The sequence below is a fragment of the Ascidia mentula genome, chromosome 8, assembly GCF_947561715.1.
Source record: "Ascidia mentula chromosome 8, kaAscMent1.1, whole genome shotgun sequence".
Lineage (NCBI taxonomy): Eukaryota > Metazoa > Chordata > Ascidiacea > Phlebobranchia > Ascidiidae > Ascidia > Ascidia mentula.
In genome coordinates, this window is record NC_138573.1 from 3466752 (window position 1) to 3493841 (window position 27090).

The 27090-nt window shown below is 39.3% G+C and overlaps 2 protein-coding genes across 4 annotated transcripts; one reads left to right on the plus strand and one right to left on the minus strand.

Annotated features, from left to right (window-relative positions):
- Positions 1-1720: 1720 nt before the first annotated feature.
- Positions 1721-5290, minus strand: LOC145911383 (uncharacterized). The gene is made up of 5 exons (XM_082998703.1): positions 4967-5290; positions 4380-4560; positions 2985-3920; positions 2523-2600; positions 1721-2301 (listed from the first exon to the last, which is right to left on the minus strand). The coding sequence occupies exons 1-5, from the start codon at positions 5221-5223 to the stop codon at positions 2236-2238; spliced, it is 1518 nt and encodes a 505-aa protein (XP_082854829.1). The 5' UTR covers positions 5224-5290; the 3' UTR covers positions 1721-2235.
- Positions 5291-7212: 1922 nt separating this feature from the next.
- LOC145910921 (DENN domain-containing protein 5B-like) lies at positions 7213-25471 on the plus strand. Of its 3 annotated transcripts, none has more exons than XM_082998140.1 (29): positions 7213-7665; positions 7897-7982; positions 8114-8288; positions 8590-8792; positions 9166-9373; positions 9638-9825; positions 10296-10421; positions 10512-10590; positions 10653-10813; positions 10948-11118; positions 11293-11427; positions 11555-11723; positions 11953-12086; positions 12153-12251; positions 12570-12695; positions 13262-13420; positions 13741-13963; positions 14432-14522; positions 14790-14918; positions 15052-15173; positions 15239-15387; positions 15764-15874; positions 16141-16283; positions 16460-16672; positions 16878-17035; positions 18077-18176; positions 19115-19310; positions 22304-22449; positions 23543-25471. In XM_082998140.1, exons 1-28 carry the CDS (start codon positions 7530-7532, stop codon positions 22445-22447), a joined length of 4134 nt encoding a protein of 1377 aa, XP_082854266.1. In that variant the 5' UTR covers positions 7213-7529; the 3' UTR covers positions 22448-22449; positions 23543-25471. The 3 variants fall into 3 exon arrangements, with proteins under 3 accessions (XP_082854266.1, XP_082854267.1, XP_082854265.1); XM_082998141.1 differs by having other exon boundaries at positions 16878-17020; positions 23660-25470; XM_082998139.1 differs by having other exon boundaries at positions 23660-25468.
- Positions 25472-27090: the final 1619 nt, after the last annotated feature.

A 27090-nucleotide genomic window follows, 5' to 3' on the forward strand; every position in this document is an offset into this window, starting at 1 on the left:
TTTGCCGAATTCATAAATCAATGACACAATGTGAATAACAAAAAAGTTTTGTTTATGAGACAGATTGAAAAAAGTGTTGTTTTACAACATTGCAAACTTTCCAGTCTTGTTTATGAGGCTAAATGTTGCTGTGGATGAAATCCAGACTTTACATACGTAGGGCTAATAGCAGGCACATCAATTATATGCATGTCTTATCAACCGGAGATTGAGTATACACTAGGGGTGCGCAACTTTTTAACTGTTTTTGGAAAAATTTTACAGGCAGTCTGGGCCAATTGTCGTTGAAAGTATCAAGCGGACAAAGGCTGTTATGCTCTACACTTTATGAATTACCCTGCTAGCAATAATTGATATCAAAAAGTTTAAAACCAGATTTGTCCCCGCTGGAGCTAACCCATATCTAGTAAACAAGGTCAATATAGAATAGAGAGAGGTGATTGGTCAGTTAATATGCATGTTAATATGGCATGCAGGGCTACCCAACCTGTGTCAGATAGCAAAAACAGTCAATAGTTTGGCCAGTAAGCAATAAACGGGCCTTAAAGCTTGATTTTTTACTACATTAAGTATTTTAAAGACCTGCAAGTTTACTAATATTACACCGTTTACGTGCTCTATATCTGGCAATGATATGTCTAATTAGAGCTATACTTAAACGTTAGCCAGTCCAATAAAGCATATTCAAGGAAAGGGCGATAATAACTTCACGTTTTATTATCACATTTAGCTACAACAGGAATAATTAACCTACGAATGAACATTGACGTAAAGTAAATGTTTTTCTAAATCATATACCGCGTTTCATAGGAATGAATACACATAAATTACAAAGTTTTGCCAACGACAATCTGCAACGTTAAACTAACAATACAAACATAATTTTATCAGTTATCCACACGTCTAACATAAAACCAACAGCACAAGACCACACTTCGTAACGCTAGTGTACCTAATAGCAATAACTAGGCCAAAGTATAGAAATCGTATATAAACGCAAAATGTAACTTGGTGTATATTTTTGTACAACGGTGCTTGTAGCAATAAAGTAGTCCTGTTAAGTGAATAATGATCTTAAATCTTTAATACTTGCGAACCAAATGTAAGTTAAGCAGCCAATATTAGATTGAACAGGACGATTTGAGTCAAACAAAAGCCTTTACCTAAGCGCGCGAACTGTTGAACTTCCCGCGAAGGCTATCACGTGACATCTGGAACATCAACAACAGAAATAATATACCGCGCGAAACTTACCACGCAGTTTTTTTAACACCGTAAGTTATTTATCATGTTATTTAGACACACCAGTGCCCACCGGGTTGTGAAAAATTTTAAACAAAGTGATCACACACAAAATATATCAATCTAAAGGTAAATCTATTTTTGTCGCTAGGTGTCGCCCAAGGGCTGTCTCCTTCATTGTTGCTCGGATGTACAAAACCCATGTGTGGTTTCGGCCTTGTTTTTGACAACTCTCCAAAGCTTGGTTTTTCACATCAACCATATATATTTCTAGTCATTCGTTGACGAATGAGATTAAATTATTGGTTTGTGTTGGCAAATAATGCTGTCCATCTTACTCTTTCCTCAGAGTTGGGGCAATTCGTTTCTTATATAACACTGATTTCTGTTCAACTAAATAACCCAAACTTCGCATGATGTAACTGCCTTGTATTTTTTACACGTTTGCGATTTATTGCATTTATTCGTCTAAATCGTATTTGCTATTACATTAATATCAGTTAGAAAGGATATATTGCATTAATAACACACATTGGCCAGCAACATGTATCAAATGAGCACATGGGTGTTAGTAATGGCGTCAACGGTAACAGTAAGCTTAAACACAAATGTTAGCTGCTCAGTCAAGAACTTTACATACAACAGTAATAAGCCAAAGCATCCGGTCGTGTACACATTGATATACAATCAGTAGGTGCTTAGTTTTTACCCTTGAATTTATATTTTTGAACAAATTGAAAAGAAACAGATATCAGTAACATAAAAAACAATGTGAATTATTTAAAATTTCGAATGCGGTGTATTTTTTAGAATAAGCAAAAGGCTAACCACCATTCTATAAATTTCTTGTTAAATACGGTAAAATAAATTAAACAACACTCTTTGTATAGCTTGCACATAAGTGCATCAACATATATCTTAGTAAAAGTTCAGGAATGTGGGTCGAAAGAATCTCGTGATTCATTGTTGTTGTCAGTACTGTCATTGGCGGTTTCACGCAGAGACAACACCAACTTCCTCATGTTCACCATTTGTTGTTTTGATGTTTTCTTCCTTTGCCTGATTTATGAAAACACAAAAGCCACCGATAAAAGTAAGTTACAACTGCTAACTATCTGCTTTGTGGGTATTTATGTTTGTATGTTATGATACAAGAGAAGCAACCAGTTGGGAATAGTTCAATTTTCCGCGTACGCTTGGTTACGGCAATTGTGGTAAAATTAGTAATTTTATGAAAATATTCTGTGTACTCATATGGAATGAAAGTTAAACCAACTTACTTCTTCCTCGTCTTCTTCGTCGATCGCGAACGGGTTGAGAGCGTCGTCATAACTCTTTGTTGTCGGTGAGGTTTTGTTCTATCACGAAACAATTTGCATTAAACAACCTTCGCGAAAGATACAATGGCCGGAAGGCTTTCAACAAAAGCTGTTTTTTGAATGAAAGCCCGGTGAAACGGTATTTTGTTTATATTTGCAAATTGCGAAATAGCTGCAAGTCACCATCATAAAATTGAGTTTGTACTCCGGTCGATAACAGAGTGTTTTGATCGTACGAGAAGCAACCACGGTAGAAACCGCGACCGCGATCGTTCGCAAAATAAACCGCTCTCATGTAGGAGTTTAGTAACATGAGCGGTGGGTGGAAATTCTCCAGGCACTAAGTATTTATGGGATAGAGAACTTTGCCACTAGTTTTGTATTCACACCGGGTTTACTTTCACTTGCTATGTACATATTTACCTCATCAAGTTTCTTTTTTACCGATGGTGGTCGCGGCCTCGGTGGCGGTACTTTCCCTGTCGGGCGTGGAGGGGGCGTTTTCCCGATTCGAGGCGGGGCGGAAGGGGTCCGACTTAAGGGAGTCATTGGTGGTGGAACCGGGGGTTTTGGCGCTGATTTCTTGCGTCCTGGTGCATCAGGGGAACCGGCGACTGACTGGCTTAAAGCTCTTTGCTTTGGGGGTTCCTTTGGTGGTGAAGGGGGGCGTTTTTTCGGTTCGGGGTTTGGGGGTAGAGTTGGGACCGGGGCGGGTGCCGTAACGGAACGCGGCTTTGATTTTGGACGCGTCGCATTTTTACCATCAGGTTCAGCAGCATTGTTTCCTGGCTCCGTATTTGAAATTAACTTCTTTGGTTTGTGAGTGACGGAGCGTTCTTTAGGATGAGGCACTGCTGGTTTAGGGGTTTCGCCTTTAGGTTTACTTGCCGTCTCACCAGCACTATCAACTCCGTTTTCTTTTATCTTTTGGTCAATCCCGTTTTTTTGAGCCTCGTTGTCTTCATTTTGGGTGTGGTTTGTCTCAGCGGTCTTAATTCCCTCTGTGTTTTCCGACTTGGGCGGTGCGGAAGTGGACTTTGGTCTGTGCAGGCGTTTCGCCTTGGTCACAATATCAACTACGCTCAAGTAAGTGCGTACCAAGTCCGGAAACTTTTCTCGTAACTGTCCATAGCAAGGATACGACTTGGCCTCTTCTTCAGATATTTCGTCCCGTGCGGGTGCTTGTGAAAAATGAGGGACACTTTTGACGAGAAGCAACCGCAGAACGTCCATTACTTCGTCGGCGTTGTTGGGAAGGTGTTTTGATGGCTTGTGGCCCTCGAGCGAGGCCTCGGTTCCATCGTAACTAAGCAACCAGTTTAACTTGGACATGACAATCTCGGCGCAAATTTCTTGAACCTGTGTTTGGAAAAGCTTTAATGCAATGAGCCAATACTTTGGAATCCTGCTTATATACTTTTACATTGTAATTTAGTCGACTTTTATGATAAACAACATCAAGGGTGTACACTTTGTACAACCGGTTATAACAATGCTGGTGCACTAAGTACAATAGATGCTAACACGGTATGATGCGAATGAACCCAAATTCGCAGAAAAAAAACACATTCAGAAAGGCATGGTGGTTTGTTTGTATTAGTGCTGTCGACTTCCTCATCATAAAAACAATGTGCTGCGCGTAGGTTTTTTAGCAAAGCGACATTCTGTATAAAACGAATGGTCAAATTCAGTGCTTTGTGTTCATTAACCGCGATACGTGTTTGTAAAGAACTGAAAAGGCAAACTCATACCTCGGCGCCCATGTATGGATACGTATTATAGGTTAAGAAACAAGTCAACCAGTGAAGGGCATCTCACCTCCTTCATTTCGGTGATAATTGCTGCCTGCAGAGTTGGCAGCACATTTTCGTGAGTAATTTCCAACTTTCCGGAGTAAGCGAACTTGAGGATGGGCCGCAGACCCGAAGCGGGACAATCAAACTTTACTTCCGTAACATCGACAGCAATCATCTTTGTTTTGGGGTCGACAAAGTGATTCCTGCACAACAATTGTTTGCATGACGGGTTCTGATGATAACAGAACTGTTGGGATGTCGCGGTTTTCAATGACGCGGTATTCAATATTGAGATACTTCGCAAAATATCATCTACGACAAACTTGGGAATTTATTGCTGTTGACCGAGAATAGTGAAAGTGGTTTGGAATCGCCGTTTGTTACAGCGCGCAAGACGCAACTTAAAAATCTCATTTGTTTAACCTAAACTCGAGTAAACAGATACTTTAGTTCGCACCAACGTGCCAAGTTGGGTCAAAGAAGATCAAAGGCCGGTTGACTTGGAATGTAAACCAGTGGCATTTAGACACGACTAGTGGCATTTGCTACCGATGACACAAAACCGCTTGGCGTGCAACAGAAACAAGTCGTCTAAGCTCGCGGATTTACCTGAACATTCCGCCGCATGCTGCAAGTACCACTTTGTGTGCAGCTAGTTCGGCGTCATAAGCTTTCAGCGTCACGTCATGGAACATATTCTTTTTGCGGAATTCGTCCAGCCTCTGCAATAGTTTGTCTCCGTATTGTGGCACTTCCTGGTGCCATTTAAACTGTATGTATTCCGTTGATGCTCCGCTATTTGTGGTGCAATCCGCTTTGGCTGGAGACACCGTCGCCGCCGCCGCCGAATTGGTGTCAGATTCCATTTTATCCCTCGGAGAAAAGGCCGTCAAAAGCCTACCTAAATACTACAGTGTCCTTTTCTATGTTACATCCAAAACTAAATTAAGTCTTTTTTATATGGAAGTTTCATGCTTTTTACTCATTCATTATTCAAATCCTTCCATTTGCACTGTAAGTGTTTCTATCAAACAATACACAACCAGACGCCAGCTGGTTCTGCACTATGTTAGCTGTAGAACTGACACCCATTAGTTTAGTCGGTGACAACCGCAGTCAACCAACGTATTACATCCTGCTACAGGCAGCAAGATAAAGCTATACACTCGATTACATGACACGTGATGTAACAACGCGACATAGGTTGACCTTTTAGCACTGACTCACAGTCTTGGTAAAAAGTTGCCATCATGCAACGTGAGTGTTGTTAATATTGGAAATAGACTGATAAATAAACTGTTCCGGTCCCTGGTTTGCATACAATCTGCCTAATTCTCCCTCAGTAAATGGTGCTTATACTTAGAAATTTAAAGCAGACAACAGTTCTGTCTACGTTCAGTCTTATCAATAATATATGTGCCTTTCATGAAGCGCACGTATAGTCTTGACATTATACTCTCAACCCTGTCTGAGTCAGTGAAGTTAATCCTCGGTCGTTGGTTACAAACAACGCGACGAAAAGCTGCTAATACCAGCACCAGTCCAACGCTGCTAGCTGTCTGGGTTGTCCAATCAATAGACCTCCTTCCTCCAGCGGTTGTTGTTCAGCGTGACTTACTTCGAAGTCTCAAACGTCACGCTACCCTGGGGCGACGGAACGCTCGAGCTGACAACGAACGTTGAAGGCTTTCAGTAATTGCGGCATCCACTTACAATTATAGATAAAAGAGCGGATCGCAGTAACTGTAACGATTATTTGTATCCCAGAAACGCCCTACTTTTTGGGGTTTTAAATCGCTGTAGAGTATATACTCAACTATAATATTTCCAAAATGTAAAGCTCTATTAAATATAAATGCAACATTATAATTATTGTGTTTGATTTAATATTTGTAACAAAAGAACAGAATGTTTGTTTAACATGGGATAGCTCTTACGCCATGCTTCCGCAACTTCCGGTTGTTTACGTGTCTGTGAGCTCACTTAGTTGGGTCACTTTGTTTATTTGTGCGTAATGAGTATTCTCTTCTCCCGTGCCGAGTGTTTATTTCTTACGCACTTACGGAGTTGAGGAAATACACCGCGTCCCGCAACCACAACATTTCATAGGTTGCATCACCATTTCTATGTATGCATTATCACAACGTAAAATTTGTATTTTTGCATCGAAAAAACGTGTAGCTTAAAATTCAACAAAAAGCCTTTTAAATTCAACTTGGGAAAATTCAACTAGAAACCCTAATATTTATTTAAAACAATTAAAAATAATAAATCATAATCTAGGAAGTTTTCCGTTAGGAATGACCTCATAGTAATACTAACATGAACTATCCTGTTCACCCCCATCAATGCCTAACCTTTATTCAAGTAAGTGTTATTTTAGACTTGTTATTGTGATTAATTGGATAAAAAAGTAAATGTAATATGCAGTACACACAAACAGTGTTTCATTTGTCCCGGCAACAATTTTGTCGTGGTATTCTTCCAAAAATCTTCCCCTTTTTAGTCTTGATTCAAACCTTAGTGACCACCTACAAAACAAATGAGGCCTGTATGAAATTGAGCGACCGTTTCTGAAGGTAGAGTCCAATTTAACATATACGGGCGTAACTGACAGCCAGTGCTAGTGATAGATATAAAATATTTACCATTCACCTCAAAAAAACAGGGCCAAAACTAAATCTTACAATATTGTTTTTATGTGGTCATGGTTCACTTGTTCCTGTGCGGACTTTTAACTTAACGCATCATTGACCAAAGATTTCGTGTTGTTTGCATTTCGTCGTGTTGGTTCTTGGTGTTTGTTGTTGTTCTCGTTGGTGAGTGTCACGCGCACTGGTATAAGGAACAAAAAATACATAATGGTGTGCTTTGAATTTATTACGATGGCGGTTTTCTCACGATAGTATAGCAACGCCTTACTTCATGTGAACGTAATGAAACATCGTATATTTATCGAAATAAACCATTTTCCGAAGAAATATAGAATATACTTTAAGTCTGGTCAGTCACGAGCGAGCTTTATGTAATTTCTGTTGTGTCAATTGAGCGTTAATCTGTAGTAGGATAGTCCATTCTGACGAAAGAAACTGGTTTAATACGTAAGGTCGTAGGGAACTGTTTTAACCAAAGTGACGCCAGTCGACATAAACTGGTGTTTTGTAATGGAACAATGGTGGTTCATCAGCCAGAAGTACAAAACCTAAACAAGGGCATGAATCGCTTCATTGACTACTTTTTTACTTGTGGTTTATCTGACTCTGAAAAGCCAACTTTGTACAAACACTTCGAAGACCCAACTTCACCAGGTGTGCGTGTGTATAAGTTATGTCTCCTAACTGTTTACCATCAGGAAAGTTTGTTATTTCCCAGTACAATTTGTTTTTGTTTGACTAACGCTGATTGTATCAACTACCCAATGTTCTCTCATATAATAATTTGTTAGTTAATTTTTTTGCCCAGATTGTCGCTTTTTCCAATCTAGACTGTTTATGTAGTGTAATAAAAAGGGTACTTTCTCTATATTGTTTTTTGTTCAGATACTGTGAGAGAAAAGCGATTCAACTCATCAGTTTTGACCCACTTCCCTATCAATTTACCGGAAAACCAGTGGAATTCTGCAGAGGTATGTGTATAGTGTATACTCAAAAGTATTGTCAAAAGACATCTGTTCTTGCTGGTAAAAACTTTCTGGTTTCTGATTGTCTTTTCATTGTTTCTGTAAAATCAATGTAAATATTTTGTGCATTAACGCAGCTTTGGAAACTCTGCACACCAGGTGGCATAACAATTGAAATTGGGGATTCTCCTCCATCTGACGCCCACTTTCATTCTTTCATCATCACCAGGGAGGACGGAAGCAGGACTTATGGACATGCACTCACTTTTTTTGAACCTTGTGTCAACCCAAAATTGGAAAGTGATATCCTAGGTCTGTGTCCCAATATTTGCACCTATGATAAACCAAGGGTAAAATGTGTTTTTCACATTTAAAATTCCACAACATTAACAATTGAGATCACATTCGAGCATAAAAAGGAAATGTATTTTCTGTTTGTCAGTGTTTAAGTTTGTGACCAAGTCAACAAATTATATTTTGCCCCCAGTTTTATTGACCAGTCTTTTGCTGTCCCACCATTGTTTGTTTGGCCCACTTGCTGTTTTATGGTGGCCATAGGCAGACAAAACACAGCAGGGGGAACAAGAAGCATCCTGTAGTTTTATGATTGCAGATTTAATGCTTCTCACCAAGCCAGAGGGAAAAAGAGTTTATGTTGAAAAATGTATGGGCTTCATCACACAACTTGGCTGGATAAGCACCTGCGAAAAAGTTCTTCGAGCCTTATACAGGATGTTTGTGAGCGAGAACCCACTTCCTTCCACTGGTGGTGCAACTCTGCCAATGGAAAGCTATATTTACAACCTTCTGTATGAGGTGAATCAAGTACATTGTTAATATATTACCCCTCATGTGTTGAGTGGCTGCCATGTAAGATAATAACAAAACATGTATTGTATGCAAAAGTCTATGTTTGCATCGAGTGTGAGCAAATCTGTTAAGATGGATGAATATTAAAATAGCTGAAAATGTATTTCAGTGCAGAGCCTTATGTATGAATACAAGTAAACACTGTGACTACATGATTTGAGTTACAACAGAACTTCCCAAATACACATATTCATTATGTTACTCATCCCTTATATTAGTTGCCACCAGATGGTTCATGGCTGTGCAAGGTTCACCATATTATATCAAATCATAATTTGAATGGCATTCACATGAATAATGAATGTATTTTCCCTTGTAGGTCCCAATGCTGTCCCCAGGATGTAGTTTGAAAATCACATGTTTGGGTCATAATGATCCAGTAATCGTTCAACTGCCAGAATCCACCGAACTACCCTTGCTTGATATTAATTTGACCGATGTTATACGCTTGGTCGGGGGTGCCAAGAACCTAATGAACCTCCTCACTTCCCTGTTGTTGGAGCATCAAATTTTGCTGGTTTCTAAAGGTAAGTTACCCACTTGCCAGGTACAAATTTCAACTAAACAGTTTGTTTAGTCACCATAGTAGCGTGTCAGAGCTGACATACTTTGGTATTGTACAGGAACCGTATTTTTTTTCTTAATTAATATCAAATTTAACAAAATACTTTCCATAGTATTTTTCCTTATGAGATACAGGTAATATGAACCTTTCTTGGAAATAACTATATTTTGCATGGTCTGTTAACTGCCTAAATTACTGTTATTACAAACATATTATTTCATAACAGATAGCAAAAAAATGATGACAGTTGCTGAAGGAATAACGTCGTTACTTTTTCCATTCCAATGGCCACACACATATGTATCAGTGCTTCCATATGAACTTGCGGCACATTTTTTCGATGCGCCTGTTCCATATATTATCGGTGTGTTAATCAAAGACAAAGAAAAAAAACTTATTCGTCAAGCTTTAGAGGTAAATGCTTTGAAACCAATATTGCCACCTATTACTTTTGTTTTTTACCTATTTATAAGATTCAACATTAATTTGACTATTTGTATTTACAAATAATATTAAATATAACAGTTTTTGAAATCATAATTAGTCTTAGCAAGGTTTTAAGTAGATTTGAATTTATACATGTCTGAGTCATGCTTGTTTTGTTGGTGTGGTTATTAATCTCACTGTAAATGTTCAATTGTACGAGGTTGTATGCCCACAACAGGAAATGTAATATCCGACAACCTCCTCTTTAAACATGCAATCAATGTTCTGTAAATCAACCGGTACATTGGACCTCTTATGTTTAAAGTTATTGAACACAAATTGTGGGTAGAGTCTCTCCTTTGATGGCTAGAGTCTCCTAATTGTTAGTTTTGCAGCATTATGCAGTAACATAGATATATTTCAATGAACATATAATTATTTTGAAAACCCTCACAAAGGTCAACCAGTGTTTTGTCGACCTGGATGATTTTGTGGTTGAATGTCCAGAGGAACAGCCAACTTTTCCCAACCAAGTGGAAATTGTTTGCAAGATTAAACACTTTCTTGAAGATTATCAGGAGGAGGTAATATTCTACTGTTTAAAGAAACAAAAATTCTGATATTTTTTATTAAAGCTTTTATAAATCATTGATGTTGTTCATGCATTTATTTAGCTTGAAAATGGGGTTTCCCAGTTTGAAGATATAGGTAATAATGAAAACTCACCTACAACTGACAACAACAACTCACAAGGTTTGACTATTTGCTTCTAAAAAGATTGTGTATAGGTTGCCTGTAACCTTTGTTTTATGCAGGCCAGAACCCACTAAATTCACCGAATCTTAGAAGCAACGAAACACTGTCTCGTGTTGCAAGTTTAGCACAGAGAGCAGGTCTGATCGACACAGTTGATGACCTGGGCACTTTGCATGCCAATGTAAGCAGTTCAAACCAAAATGCCACTGGAAACCAAATGGTATGTTTATCAAAGAATAATAACCTTTCTTGATTTTTCTTGAGTAGTTTTTGTGTAGTTCATATCACTCGTGGTTGGTACAAGATGTTACATAGTTGTTCAACATAAAATCCACTGCAAAATTTGCTTCGTAGGCAATTGGAAGTGTGGTAAAGGAACATAAATATAACATTGCTGTGAGGGAGACAGTTGCTGCGTCATTCCTTTCTGTATTTGCGCAATATGACAAGTTCATTATCCATCCAAGTCAGGACGAGAGTGGTGCATGGAACTTTTCTGTTGACACACAAGACAACTTTGACAAGGTTCAATGCTTACAATTATCACTTTAACTACAATATTGTTAAGTTATTTCTGTTGATGGGTTTGTAAATTAGGTATTGTCTGTACATTTTTGTGCATTCTGATATGTTTAAGTTTAGTGTTCAAGGCTAAAATAACAGTTATAAATAAAAATATATATATACCCTGTTATCCAGACCTCTTTTCTGTCTGACCAACCGGAAGCACACTTAAGATTTTTATGTTCATTCCTGGACACTCAAATGTTTGCCTCGCTTGTGGACAATGCCATTATCGCCCACCAAGCCCAGGGGAGTGAGCAAGATGCAAAGGTAAATGTTGCTAATGGATGTGGAAATGTCATTAAAATCAATACTTGTTCCATGCCTGTTTTTATCATAATATTGATTGGGAGCAAGGTAATAATGCTCCGAAATACAAGGTACTTTGTCTTTGTAGGACAACTTTTTAAGACTGTTCGATGATCGTATAGAACAGGCAAAACTTCCACCTGATGTACGAAGTCCTACTTCGGCCGATCTTGCTGCCACTCCAACCAGAAGTTTCTCTGTTTCATCGACATCATATTATGACTTTCAAGATATCAAACCATTGATAAAAAAATCTCGTATGTCATCTTTGTCACAAAGCATCGTCTGTGTCTATAGACAACAATACAGAGAGGATAAAAATGAAAAGGCTCACTATAGACTTAAACATGCCCTGCTTACAACTGAAAACCTGGCACGTACAACTTTTATAAGCATTGAGAATAACAGAGCAAAATATTGTCTTATTTCATATTATTTTAGGAATAAATGTTCCTTAAAGTAATTTATGGTAATTCTTTTTTTCAGAATCAGCTGTTCAGAAGCGTCTGACTCACATCGACCTCGTAAGTGTTCCACCACACATTGTCCACGGGCAACTTTCCTCAAATGATTCTGGAATCAACATTATGTCCATGCCTGGAACATTGCCCAATTTACAGGTTAACATAACACAATGATATTTATTAAAGTAACTTTTCTTGCTGTAATCATAACATTTTATTCAGTCCAACCTTCTGGAGTCTGAAGGCATTGGCAGTAAGAAAAGACATTTGCGTCGTCAGGATGAGTCACGTGTTGCGTTCAGGCAACCATCTCAGAAATGGGTAAGTATTATAAATATAGAGTATGTAGAATGGTAGATATGGTTCCAAATCAGTGGAAAGAAATAAAATTTAACTTGCAAATTTAAGTTGACAAAAACATCTTGATGCTGCCAATGTTGAGCTCCCACTTTGCCTACAACTGGAGAATAGGACTGTTTAAAATGCCTTAATCACCATTGTAGCGTTTAGTCACAGATTAATGTGATGATTTGTTCACATAATGTTATGTCACTACTCTCATCCAGTTTGCCACTTACTCTATTTGACCTAGTTGGTGCAGACAAGTTTTTACTTTTGCTTTTACAATTGGGTTAACAGAAGAAAATCCAGCAAGCAAGATCCAAGTTGCTGCGGCAACCAAGTATGTCGGAGTATTCACCAGAAGTAATAGCACAAACTAACTGGAAGTTTGTTGAAAAGCTCCTAAAGGATGTAAAATTAAAGGTATGTGGGATTTGTACTTTTGTGTATCGTAGTCTTTATGCAATATTATATCAAAATTTTATTTTTCTGAACTTGTATGTGCCAAACTTTGTAACTATACTGGATCAGTTGCTGTTCTAAATAAACCCTGTAGTCTTTTTTACCTTTAAACCACATGTGTGTTTGTTGTTGTTTGCGCACGAGTGGATTTTCTACAATCCATCATTGCACATGACAGTTATGATTAACTCACTGAAAGCTTGTTGACGTTAGGACGAAACCTTCCGTCATAAGCTGTTGTACTACTGTCAGTTCCTCTATTGCACTACCTGCATATGATAGAAAGCCTCAGATGGTTTCCTTTAAACATGCATTGTTTGTGTGGCTGCAAGGTCACAGTGTGTTTTGCATCACTTTTTAATTTTATTATTAATTGGAAACCTGTGGTTGTTCGATTTCATAATGTCTGACAAAAAATGTGCTTTGGTTTGTCTCTTAAACCACAGGATCAAAATGCAGCTTAAGTTAAACAAAATTAACTATAGATTACATTATCATATTTAAAAATTAACATGTCAACTTTCCAGACCAAGAAAATCCTGGTTGGTAAAATGGGCCAAGAAGCCATAGAATTGGGCCACGGAGAACTGTGCCTTTCTGATCTTGAAGAGAACACATGGATTGCAAGCCTGTGTGACCTTCTTGAGAAAGTGTGGAGCCATGGTTTGCTGACCAACCACAAAAGGGTAAGTTGCATTTAATCAAAATGGTTATGCTATTCTTTACCTTGGTTGAATGGCATTTTTTTAATTTATTTTCCAAAATACCAAAAAGGTTTCTTTAGTTCTGAAAATCACTGTGTAGTATTTATGGTGGTTTTGGGGTTTCTGTCCATTCATTGCCAAGTGTGACATATATAATCCAATTTAGGTGATGCTTCCCTGTTTCTGCGAAAAGTTTCTCACAAAAAAAATTCCCCTGCACCTATTGTGAATGGGAACAAATTCCCCAGGGTAATCCCCCTCAGAGCTCTTTTGTAATCTCAACTGTGGGTTTTTCCTTTCAGGGCAAGTCGGCGCTGTGGTCCCACCTCATTCAATACGACATGCAAGAACAGGAGAAACAGATAAAGAAGCACGCCCTCCAGCACCTGAGCGGGAGTTCCCCGTCCCTGTTGGGAGACGAGGGAGGAGATAGCGGATTCGACCGCAATTCTTCCTACTATTCCCTGCCCCGTTCTTTCCAGCGCAAGCGGAATTCGGACGCGTCACACCGGCACCAGATACAAAGTTAGTGAAGTTGCAACGTATGACGATGAGTAATGCGGTTTGTTGCGGTTGTATGCAAAGTGAAGTTGTTTGGCGTTTTAAGATTGGTAATAATTGCATGACATCCGCGTATTTGAATGATGTTGAGACGTCGCATTTTGTTCTGTGCATAAATAACCCAGTGGTTGCCGTTAGTGCTGATGTATATGCAGTGGCTGCAAGAGGTGCAAATTTTGCTATAGTAGAACATTACTTCGATACAAAATTTTCACAGAACACATATATAACAAGGTGCTCTTTTTCGAGTTGTTAGTAATCAACTTTTGAAGTGAATGGCACGAAATTAAGAACCAAATCTTTAGTTTTGAACTATATTTCCGACTGGAATTCAATTTTCATATCGCTTACGGCACAATCTAGCACCTGCGTCCGTATCTCCAGCAAAACTAGTTATGAGTCTTACACCAAAACATGTTTATCTGTTCACAGCGAGTCGACGATCGAGCGATATATCGTTACTATCGACCTCACTCCACCAAATCGTTCCTCCATCAAGTTATGACCTCCTATCCTCTATCAGGTATTTCCTCAATTCGCTGCCTACGCAGTAATATTACACTTGTGTTTACAGCGCGCCCGATCTTGTTGACATATTGTGACGTCACAGTTCAGCCGAATCACGTGTGTTGTTTTACTCCTAAATTTTTTTCACTGTGTCTTGTTGTTAACAATCACCTTGGTCTTCGCTATTAGAGCTGCTTTGATAAGTTGATTAGCCTTTTATCTGACAACAACTTATCTTGGTGGTTCGAGGCCATCGTCTTTTTATTTACTTGTAAATGTGCAGGAGAATATGCAGCATGCGTGACATACAAACTGAGGTGGGTCGGAGTCGTGCTTGGATAAGACTTGCATTAGAACAGAAGCAATTGCATTCCTACCTGAAAACATTACTCAGCGACCGAAAACTCCTCAAGTATGTTTTTTTCTTGGTCAAATACATTTGTCTCGTATTAACTAAAAACAAACTTTAAAGGAAATATTTAGAATCAGTGAAAAATAAACCCCTTAAGAGACTGTTTTTTTTCTAATATTTTCGTTTTATAAAGCGTGATGTACAAACGCTATTCCCTTCTTCAATGTGACGACCAGTGCGAACAGTTCCTCATTCACCTCCTATCCCTCAACGCCGCCGATTTCACTTGTTTTACAAATTCCTTCCCTAAAACTGGTAAGTTTATTTACAAAAACCAAAAATTATCAGGCGCCTAATAAATCCTGTTCTTTTGCTCGCAGTGATCGAGTACCAAGTGTGGGTAATACCCGGCCGCCAGTTCGCTGGTGCTTCGCAGACAACTGCTAATGTGTACATGAGAATAGGAGGCGAACTCTGCAATACAGAAACAATTTCTGTTCCAAAGAACTGCCTGGAGTTTACCTTTAAGGTATACGCATACATGTAATGGAACCAGTCTACATTAATTCATGCGTGTAAACTGTGTTCTACGTTGTATCTTCTGGACGTACGTAATCACTTCTTGTGTCGCATAAACAGATTTAAATCATCTTGTGTAATGGTTTGAACTGTAAAGACCAAAAAAAGCCCAGAAGGTTGGTTACACCAATGAGACACTTGAGGTCGAAACAGAGTCCCTCCATTGCTGTTAAAAGTTACTACGAAGACTAACCTATAGGTTATTATTACACAATTTTCCAAGGCACTTATTATAGAAATATATATATTTCGCCCTTAGAGCATCATCAGTATTCTGAAAACACAAACATTTCTAAACACAGACATTTCTATTGTACAATTCCTAGCATCAGAACTTAGGAGTGATGACAACGTTGACAGTGGGTCACGACAACTCAGGGATGCTTCCCAAGTGGCTTCTGGATTCGGTTGTTGCTCGAAATCTCTTCACTGGGCAGGCGAGTGTTTCATTCACACAAAAAACAGAAATAATATATGGTATACCCGCCAACTGTACCTATTGTGACATTGCAAATGCTGATTTAATTAATGTTAACCGGTTTATCTAATAGGACAAAATGTAGTTGCTTGTTAGTATTTCAGGATATATCTTTTTTTGTCGTAAAATGGTCACTTGCTTTAACTGCGTTCAACACTCATATGCAATTTAAATGTCGGTCTAACCGCGTCTGTGCACCATTAGTAAAAAAGTTAATTATCACAGACGTACGCCTTTCCCTGCTGTCGTTGGCTGGGTAAAAATGTTGACGACAACAGCACAGAGCGCCTCCTGCTGGCCGAAACCGCTCCTCACGGAGAAAATGTGATGAGATTCGTCACAAATTTGTCACGGATGACTGCTACCAGGTCGAATACCGTAAAATAATATCTGTCTAGTTGCTGTCAAGTCATTTGTATTTTTCTTGTCATACGTTTTAATGTGTTAATAATCGTATGTAAACATAGGTTACTCTTGGACAAGGCTCCTGCACGGGTCTAGCAGAAACATATCACTGTAATCAACTGTTTTTGAATATTTTCAGATTTTCCGCTGCAGCTGCCATACCAGAACTTCAAGAACGAGTGGGACAGTCAGTAAACGACATTTACAAATACTTCCACCACCCCTCCCGTGAATTAAGTCAATCTAAGCTCTCAAGCCCTCCAGCGTTGTACACAAAACTTTTGCTGTCACTCGTGGCGGCGCTAGAGGGCGTTTTTACCCATGGAATGAAAAGTACTTCACGCCTTTTCAGGTGCGAATGTAGACTGCGGTAATTGTGCACATACATAAACAGTTCTAAGGTTTGATTTTACAGTTGTGAAATAAACTCAATGTCAGAAAAAATAGATGTCTGCAAATTCGAAAGTGATTTCTATTCGAAACGTATTTATCCAACAACTATTCACAATATTTTATTTCTCGTAAACAGTTCTATTATTTCTGCGTCTTTTTTACAGCCGACGTCGTGTTTTCTTCGCGTGGGACGTCATAATCGCGACTGTCCAATCTCTGCAAGGTAACACTAACGGGGAACTCCCTGAAGCGAGGAAGGGCGAGGGACCGGACCTGCCACCTAGCGGCGGCACGGTGGCTGTCGGAGGTGATTGGTTTCTTGGTGAGAATCCTAGATCGATAAGCTTTTCGGCTCCACCGGATTGTTCGGATTAATGCAACGAAGTTGTCAACAAACCAAACGCTAGACAAAGTAGTTGTGTTGGTTGAATAAAATATTAATACATAACATGAAAATTAAGAAAACAGGCTGGTTGTGCGCTCTTTAACAAGGCTAGGTTTGCATATCGTAATGTAAATAAAAGTATTTTTTTTAAAAACTTGATACAATATCCCAAAATAGTTTTCGGTTAAGTTTTGTTTGAATAAAAATATTTTTATTTGTCTTCGCATTTGCTTTTTATACGAACTGGCTTTTAAACTTAACAAAAAAAATGTATTTCGCAAATTCCATCCCTCTTGTAAGTTGAGTGAGTATGTGGTAATGGCAAACCGCCGTCCCATGCCTTCTTCCCCCACCCCCACTTTGACCCGCCGAACCTGGTTAATCCACCGCCAAAACAATGTTATCTGTTACGCAAATAGCCAAGACCCCGTGCTTGAGTGAAAACCAATTTCTGCGGTTAGGTCCCATTTAGCTCGGAACGCTGTGCATTGCATGCATGGTTCCCAGTTCGTTTAGGCTTTGTTTTGTGATTGCAGCTTGTTTGTGTGATTCGCGTGCGTCGCTGTGTTTCCCAAACTTTTGTGAGCGCATAATCCCACAAATACAGTTGAAACGCGCTACAACTTCCAGTGTAAATTATTACCACATCATTACTCTTCCACTCGTTCTTGCGTTGACGAGCTGCAGTAAACCACGTGATAGCACGCGTTCGTTTAAACTTCCGAATACCTGAATAGTATTTATATGATGATTCAAGATAAAAATTAAAAAATAATTAATTGTTTTTCCCAAAAACCTTGGACACAAACTTACTGCTAGAACTCTGTAAGCCTGTAACCTTCTCTTCCGAAACACTTCAGACGTACTGTGTATATGACAATAATGCGTTCCGCATAAATTGTTAATATTATTATTGTTGTGTTGAACAGCCTTTTTGGTTTGGAATCGATTGCTTTGTACAGAAATATGTTTTTTCAGGCAATCGCGCTTCGACGAAGTCTGAAGGTTCGTCGCGGAAATTGTCACATCGCGACAGTCGGAAAGATGCTCATGACGTCATAATCAGCAGCGGTTCAAGGTACCTGATGCTGTGGTTAAATGAGTCTTTTTTAAGATGCGGGTCATATCTTTTTTTAAAAAGAGGCCCGGAGTTGTAATAATATGTTTTAACACATACATAATAACGGCACAGTTGACCGCTTATTTAAACCACAAGAAAACTGAGCCCCGTGGTACAAAAAGGTCATGAAATATTAACAATTCTAATAGTTAGAAATGGGATTTCGCTCGCTGGTGTGTTATCTACCAATGATATAAATATAAACATATGTTATAAAAAAAACTTGCGCGTTGAAGGTATTTTCAGCTACCAGATGAACTGAGCTGGAAATCGTTAAACTTCGAGGTTTTTATTCTGGCCTGGTTCGTTGCCTAGCAACAGATGACAAAAAACCGCGTCCACTTTTAATTCGTTTGAGGTTTACAAGTCGTTCGTTTCTATTTTTAAGAAGTTGAAATCGATTTGAAGTGTAACCCATTGCATTAAGTGCCTGCTTTTATTCCATCACAATCGATGTTCTTTTTTTGGATTTGTGACATGACGTCACTGATCGCTTAGTTTCTTGGCTGTCGCTTGCAAACATTTCAGATCGTAAGTACCACTTTTTGAACACATAAGTAAAAAAAACGACCGCTTTATTCGTTTACAAGTTTTGAAAAATGTCAGTTGATTTTCACCCTTCTAGGACACTTTACACGGCTAGTGTAACATGGGATGCGATTATCAATACGACAAATTGATTTCAGTATAAATCGAAGTGACGATAATTCTTAATTCAAAGGCGACTCCCACGCACTACACCACATGTTTTGTTCAAACTTTCGCATTGATTTTTCGCTGCACGAGCGTTTCGGAACGAAAATTTATCTGTAACTCTACCTCGAAATTGCCTTCCTTCCAGAAACTTCCACCGATACCTCCACCCACTTACAGACTTACAAAACATGTTTTGGCAGCAATGAAAAAGAAGTCGCCGCGTTATCCCGTCTCTGTGACGTCGTAGCCAGGATATCTGCGGGCGATTCTGCGGCACAGACGCAAATCATGCAACAACGCATGGGTAAAGACGACATGTTTCACTTGTTGATGTTGGTGGGAGTGCATGACCAGAACTTAACACTGTGGTTGCCAAAGATCTCCGAAGTCGCTAAGGTGGGTTAAGCTCTGATTTCTGCCTACTTTCATTGTAGATGCTAAAAACCACATCACAGTTAGGTCTGCATTTGTGAACCCAATATAGGTCTGTAAATTATTGAAATCTGTATACAAAGTTAACGTTCAGGTGTTAACAAAGAAACAACCTGTTGTTTTTGTCATATATTTGATAAATTGTACATGACTTGTACCTTTAACATGCGCACTGTTTTCCATTTCCCAAACCTTTATAATGAGGATCACGAATGCCGACCTATATGTCTATAGCTATGAGGTGTTTTTTCAGCACAGCAATGCGTTTTATATATACGCGAAATGTGGGGTTGAATAAATCAAATTATAAAATCATGCGCAAAGAACTACGCAGACACACAATACACGAAAGAAACAAAAACCATTACGGTTATCGAGTCAGGCGCCCATAGTATTTATTGTCTTGTGTAATTGATAGTAATCGGGGCCAGAATTGACTGTGCTGTGTGAACAGTGCATGGCTGCGTGAACGTGTTTTAAGAAAGTTAAAAAACGCCATATTTTCTGGACCACATCGAGCTGTACTTCTTAATGGGCCTACATAAAATATTTTACATCAAAGCTACATTTTCTTGTCCCTGGAAGTGTGTACGCAGTCTCAAGAATCCATTAAACAACAACCTGCGTGTTTTTGCCTCCTTATAAGCTGCAACGGTTTCGATAAGCAACGCAGTTCTATCCTTTCTATCCGATTTGCCGGGAATTCGAATGGCTAATACCTTGACAATACTTGCGCAGGGCGGTGTTGTCGTCTGCTTTCCGTTTCCATTGTCGCTTTTGTTCAGCGGATAATCATTCCCACTGCCTGACATATAACGTTTGCGTAAATGGAATTTTAATGCTTATTTGGTTTTGAGCTTGGTGTTTTGAGAGGTACAGGAAGTCGCCCACTTGTTCATCGTTTTTAATATTTGGACAAAAAACAAAACGACTTTCTTGTCTTCGAAAGAGCTGCGTGAGCTAAGCACCTAACGTCAGAATTATCCTTGTTTGCTGTAAAAGCACGAACGTTTTACGGCAAATTACGCTGCGACCGGACGCTTTTAATGCGTTCGTGCTATGCAAAGTCATCGAAGTGGCAAAAATCACCGTTAATTCACACAGAACTCGCGCGCTAATGTAACCAACAAACCTGCTGCGTATTCGCGTTACCTTGTTATGACCGTATCTCTGCTGCCGAAACAGGAAGGATCTCCTTATTTGGATGCAAAAATTTGTTGTTTTCTTGTTCAGCAGTTCACACTGCCCCCACAAACGGTTTTAGGATTGACTGACGTCTGGACGTCAACCTTGGGTTTCGCCTGCGTAACTTTTTGAGTGTTTTTTTTACTTTTGTTCTTTGTGTACTGATTGGTGTATCGTTGTGGGGAGCCAGCGTTATCGTTGGGTCTTTCGTAGCAAACTTGTTATGAGCCAAGTTGTTTTGTTGAAACATGCACATCTGTACGGTTTGGGGCATGCATCTGTGCTTTCAATTAACCATCTGATGTAATCTACTTTTCGCTGGGTATGGTTGCATTTTTCCGTTTAAATCTTAATGAAATTGAAAAGGATTTTGTAACAGAAGATAAATTAATAAAATTATTTATAAATACGAGAGCCTTTTTTTCGAGCCGCCTGAAATCCGGCATCGTTGATATTTTTCCTGTGTATTTAACGGTTATAGGGCTACTACATAATTGTACGTAATACTCGGTGGAGCTTAACGACTGTGCAGCGAATTGTTTGTATTTCATAGAACTGAAAACATCCGCAACCGTCGAAAACTCTCAAACCAAAAGCGCATTCTTGTTTACCGTTAATCCGTTTACTGTAAATCCTCTCGACCTTCGTCGGTGTTACTGAGGTCCCTCGAGTTGCTGAACCAGGTTTAGAAAATCGGTGTATTAGGAAACCGTGTTTTTTCGTGTACTTCACTGACTTTAATTTCGAACCCTTATGTTTCACATAAAATCTAGCCATTTTTGACAATTGAAAAAATTAATATACTTGTTTACAGAAATAAACGTTAATGTCGCGGACGGCACAGTTTAAAACAGAAAACTTTACACGAAAGTGTCTAAAACTCTATATCCTTTTACATGTCAAAAATTAAAACAGAAACAACGCCCCATACGTTATAAAAATGTCATCCTGTTTACAAGAATGAGTTCAACGCCTAATACCGTTTCCGTTCCTCTCCAACCAAAGCTCCTTTAGCACCGTATATTATCTATATCCCATTCTCAAGAAATCAAATTTATGCTTCGTTTTTGACGTTCCTCCATAAGTCTGTTCTCTAATTTCCAATCCCCAAGGCCGGGTTGTCACATAGTAAGTGGCCGAGGTGGCTGTCAAGATATTGTTTCTTCAATTATCGGTGGAGCGACGCTCGTAGGGCGTTCAGGTCGCAAATCTGCTCTCGAGTTTGCTTCGTTTGCTGCCTTGCTGCGGTTTCACGTCTGTTTTCTGAGGGTCGCCGTTACTTTCCGGTGTGGGTTTTCCACCTGGGTGGTAAGTATTTTCTTTGTGGCACCAACGCCCAATTTGCTGTGATTCGATATGCGGCGAACTTTTCCGGGTTAACGTTTTGTGCAACTCCGTGACTGAATCAACCCCACATTGAAATACGTGATCATAAGTTGTGAAAGCAATAGAAGCTAACAATGCGGCATAATGAGTTATAATAACATACACAAACTTCTGAATCAACTTTACTATTACTGGTTTTGTTATGGTCTTCAGTGAGCTTTTACCGTTTTCATAACTCATTTCATAAGTCCCTAACGATTTCTCAAAGTTTCAAAAAGTTTTAAGTGCGATAGTATGAACAGTTTGTCCTACGTATTAGAGTTAACAAAAGACCTTCAAGATAATGCTCCGCTAATGCAATTCAAACAAATATTTCGCTGCCAAACACTTGATCCTTAATCCCCCGAGCTTAGGGTAAAAGTCATCAACTTGTCTGTCTCGTTCAGGGGTGCCAGCATATCTATGAAGACTCAGCATTCCTCTGCGACACCTCTGCTGTCACTTTCCTATCTCAAGTGCTGGGTATGTTGTGGAAATTCGAAACCCCACTGGACAAATCCCTCCTGCGAGGTTTCGACGATTTTGCCTAAAGGTAAATGGGTTATTTTATGTTGCGATGTTTTTGTCAAAATAAAACAATAACAAACAGAAAAATCTAATTTTAGTTTTGTTCTCTGTAAAATGTGGAGAGTATGATTATGCCTGCAGCATAAAGGTGTGTCTCCGCTTAATATTTATTTGACTTAATATCCCATTATTTTTGTTCTTGTCGTTGGTATTTACGTTTTGCCAGACAGGCAATGATTGTTGCCTGGTGTATTTTTGTTGACAAAAATTCCCCTTTCGACTATATCGTAAAATTGGTCAGATACACCCAACGCAGTTGGAATGAAAAACAACACAACTATCAAATTAACCGCCGATAAACAATCTACTTTCAACACTTCATAAACTTCACAATGTAAAGAACACTTGAGGTCCAACTTGAGGTTTTCTTGTAGACGATGTGCTGTCTAGCACCTGTTCTTAATCGGCTTTACATAAAAACATATCGCAACAGTAAAGTTTCACAAAACAATCTTACCGCAATTTACATCGTATGCTCTCCGCGCCGTCTCGTGAAACCACTAATGCCCTTTTCCTTTGTCATTCCTTTGTCTGGAAATATAAATTTGACAGCTCAGTAACAACAGGTGTTTTGTGTAACCCGGGCAAAGCGATTAAAATGTGTTTTCTTAACGTCTGACAACAAACAGTGCCAATATCCCTCTTGATTTGTTTTTTTTTCTGTATCAGTTTTAAAAACACTACGGTGCGGCAAATTCGTTGCTGATATATTTTTATCAAATTACACTAAAATCCTTTCGTAGTTAATCGCAACAATGGTTAAATTAAATCTTATATTTCCAAAAAGGTTATGTGTAGTGTTGTACTTTACTTGACTTTGTACTTAACATATTAAAACGCTCTCTTAAAGGTCTTTGATATATCTGTTGTTTTTTTCTATTTACAACACTTAAATGTTCCCTGGCCACGAACGCGTTGCGCCACTTTAAAACGCATAAACAAACCGCACAACCGCATTAATATAAACCAATGCACAAGCCCAACCCACATCGTAACGTCGCAAAACCTCAACGGCTCTCGTGTTTATGGCCACGGTCTTAACTCCATTCTGTCTGCAGCGCATAGAGAAGACGGTCCATCACTCACTCCCATTTAGGCGCCGTCACTACTTGGACCCACGAAAGGGATTAGACCCCGCATGCATGCAATTACATTTGGATTTTCTTTTCTCTCAGATTCACGTCCGTCTGCCCAACATTTTCATCGATGACGTTACCGTCTCTGGTCACGTGATGTATTATCGCTCATGTGTGGAAAAACTGTGATGTTTTCCTGAACCCTTTTTTTCCAACGTTTCGTTCAAGCTTAAACTAACCAGCGTTGGTTCACCATAGCGATATTGTTATGTACGAAGCCGCGTAAAACTGCCCGACTGTGTGCGTTTACACACCTTACTACTGTGCACGCGCCCGCGTGATTCTTTGCCATTCAGTATTATGTCTATCGTGTTCGTTTAATTCTTTGTTTGTTTTGTAGCTCATGTAATGGCGTTTCTTCTCATATTTTTTCCCTTGCCGTTTTTGATGCACTGTTTTTCCGGTCACGTGATGTGCACTCGTCGTACAGGGTATATGTTTTATTACTGACATTATGGTAGAACTTGACGAACATTTTGGCGACTTTTGAGAAAGCGCCAATGAGGTTTTACGGTCGGCGAACATAATACGACGTTTTTTGAAAATCACTGTTTTAGCTCAAAACCCTCAAACCCCGCGTGCCCTCAGCGCATTAAGAAATCATGCAAAACCATGAATCAGGGGCTTTACACACCCTAAAATTAGAATGAGTCACAGTTAATTTGCGGCAATGCTTGTCTGCAGGTTGACACCTGACACCGTATTGGCTTATACCATTGGTTACTCCGTCTGAAATGCTCTTTCAGAACCGTTGAAAGTTACAAGCCGAAATAATTGCACACTACCATTCCTAAACATTATTTTCGTATGCCCGGCGTTCATTATAAGACCACAACTTTAATATCACGTCAGATGCAACATCAGCATTTCAGCGAGTTTATATTTAATCGTGCATTATTTGCATCATATTCATTTTGTCACGAATGAGTGTATTTATAATTAACTCTGTCGGTTCAAGTTTAAAATCTTTCCGAAGCCAATTTTATTATCTGTTTTTTTCATTCGTGGGTTTCTGGTTTTAACCGGATTTGTGGGACATCGATTTTTCGGTGAATAACGTAGCTGTATGCGTGGGTTTAAAATACTTTTTCCGCGTTAGTTAATTGGCCCCCTGGCGTTGTTAAGCTGCAGCGACGCTGATGGGTACAAATTTATTTTGTCTAATTAGTTTCACGCATCTTCGCGGAGTTTCGCAAAACCAAAAGAACCCACTGATCACCTTTGTCAAGCCAGTAGATGCTCCTTTTTCGATGTGCAATTAACCCAAACTATTTTCTCCCTAAAACTAAGCATCAGAAACGCCACCTTGCCCCGCTGGCCGAATCAGTAGATTTTGATTGCATTCCTCCAACCGTAAGGTGTTTCCGTTTTCCCCCAGCATGTGTTTACGTTCTTACCAAGTGCGCTCTAATGCTGGTTTTCCGATCACAATATTAAGTAGTAAATATCGATTTAATTCTGTACTCAACAGCTCGGGAAGTTTTCTGCTGTATTTCGCGAGTGCGTTGTTTTCTTACTGCAAATCTTACATACATTTCAACAAGATACGAATTGCACGTTGGGTTTCAAAGCATACACGATATTCAATGCTCCTGTGTAAAACTTATAGTCGCCAACACTCAACCGCATTTGTTCGTTTATTAACGGTCCGGCATACAAGTATGAATATGAAAGCGCAATTTTTCCGTCCATTTGCGTACTTTGATGCCATGCATCCATTTCTGTGCCGTTATCAACGTTATATTGCCTTCAAGACACTTTCGTGCAAGTGTTTGTCAGTGTAAAAACAGAGTTTCACCTTAGCAAAGCAGAATAGCGGTCGATATATGTGATGGAAAACCTGCAGACGTATATTGCTCTGCAGTTGGTGACTCACGCGCTGAAGTGGAAAACATCTGGGTCGTCACGCAAAAAATAGGTAAACAAAAAGAAAAAAAATTACCGAATTCTGGAGGTCAGCAAACAAAAACGAAACAAAATTAGGTGAAATACGCTAAAATTAACAAGTTTACAAACATAGTGCGCCCGAAAGGTTTGCCACTGCAATTCCAAACCAACCGAGGTTAGCGAAACAAGATTTTACAAGCACCTGTTGCTTACATCACTAATGCCAGGTGGTACGCGAGCCCGTTTCCCGCTCAGTCCTGCTCGTTGACCGCACGCCGCCATATCATCAACCACATATTGCAGGTTATCAGCAAGGAAGTGCCAAGATAATGTTTTAGGCGAAAGGTCCCTGAAAGAATTCCGTAGGTGCTGCATTTACTTAAGATGTGGTTCACCCTGGACTAACAGTTATGTCAACGCCAAGCAAACAGCGTACCCTGGTGGGAAACGTTCTTGTGGATAGACAAACGTCATAACTTCACCTTGTGGGTCTTTCTACCAATTCGTAAGGTGATACTCCCAGAGTTTTTAACATAATGGGACGGGCTATTTTTCCAGAATTTTTTGCTGAGCCCGCTGACACACAAGAGTAAAATCAAAAGCAGTAAAGGATTTCCTTTTTTCTATCATTCCCTTTTGATTCATTTGTTTAATTTAAGTCACGTATCACGTGTCATCGTTATGTCAGAAATCGGTTTTTGAGGCGGTCGCGAATCAATGGACTTGAGTTTGAACTTATTGCAGCTCGCGATGAAAGCTCCCCCCCTTAAATCATGACAAACTTCATGAGTGATTAAGTCAGGATTTTCCGATTGAAGCGAAAAAAGCCACGTTCGCTTTACGGTCGTTTGTGGCAACAGAAAAGGTGGTTGTGATTGAGATAAGATCGCTTTGTGCTTTAACATCTCGTTTCCATCAAAATGCGGTTATGCAGTAATTTGAAACGTTGGCAATTTGCGTCAGTAATTTTGCTTTTTAGTAGCCAGAGGCTGTAATTATTGTTCATGGCTTTTTTTCAATACATAATTTTAAAAAACTCAATATGATTGATAGTTTGTATATTTTACACCAGCTGGGTTAATTTCATAGCAGCAACAAATCGCCGACAGAGGGATGGTTGAATTGGAATGCTCGGCGTTCTGGTGGTGTGTATACAGGAATGTTGAAGCTCATTTACTCCGGATGCAGAAGCCAGCACGTGGAGAACTTCGCATAGGCCTCGTTGAAAATGAACATCCGAATCAAAATATAGCGGCTAATATACCCAGACTTTGTCGTGAAGGCAAGTCTCCCAATAGCGTGCTTAGCCTATTGAGGACGATTCTTACAGATAACGTTGGCATCGATATCTGATATTCACGTCATAGATAGGAAAGGTTCATCACACGCTTTTTTGTGCGAACATTGATCGATAACGATAGTTAACTTCCCAGCAATGCAACACCATCAAACAAGGAGAAAATGCAATGGGTCGTTTTCCGCTAACACAACAATATCAAGAATCGACCTCTGCAGCTGATTGTCTTGTAATTGCTGCCGGTCAGTTCGCCTGCAACTGTGACATTCTCTCTCCCGTGTGAAAC

What these genes read in the sequence shown, in the direction of transcription:
- LOC145911383 (XM_082998703.1), bottom strand. Translation starts at nt 5,223, where the DNA reads ATGGAATCTGACACCAATTCGGCGGCGGCGGCGACGGTGTCTCCAGCC. An exon ending in TTATCACCGAAATGAAGGAG is followed by an intron (nt 3,921 to 4,379) that starts GTGAGATGCCCT and finishes TTCCAAACACAG; the next exon opens with GTTCAAGAAATTTGCGCCGA. An exon ending in ACGAAGAAGACGAGGAAGAA is followed by an intron (nt 2,302 to 2,522) that starts GTAAGTTGGTTT and finishes TTCATAAATCAG; the next exon opens with GCAAAGGAAGAAAACATCAA.
- LOC145910921 (XM_082998140.1), top strand. Translation starts at nt 7,530, where the DNA reads ATGGTGGTTCATCAGCCAGAAGTACAAAACCTAAACAAGGGCATGAAT. An exon ending in TAAAGGATGTAAAATTAAAG is followed by an intron (nt 12,696 to 13,261) that starts GTATGTGGGATT and finishes TCAACTTTCCAG; the next exon opens with ACCAAGAAAATCCTGGTTGG. An exon ending in ACACCGGCACCAGATACAAA is followed by an intron (nt 13,964 to 14,431) that starts GTTAGTGAAGTT and finishes ATCTGTTCACAG; the next exon opens with CGAGTCGACGATCGAGCGAT.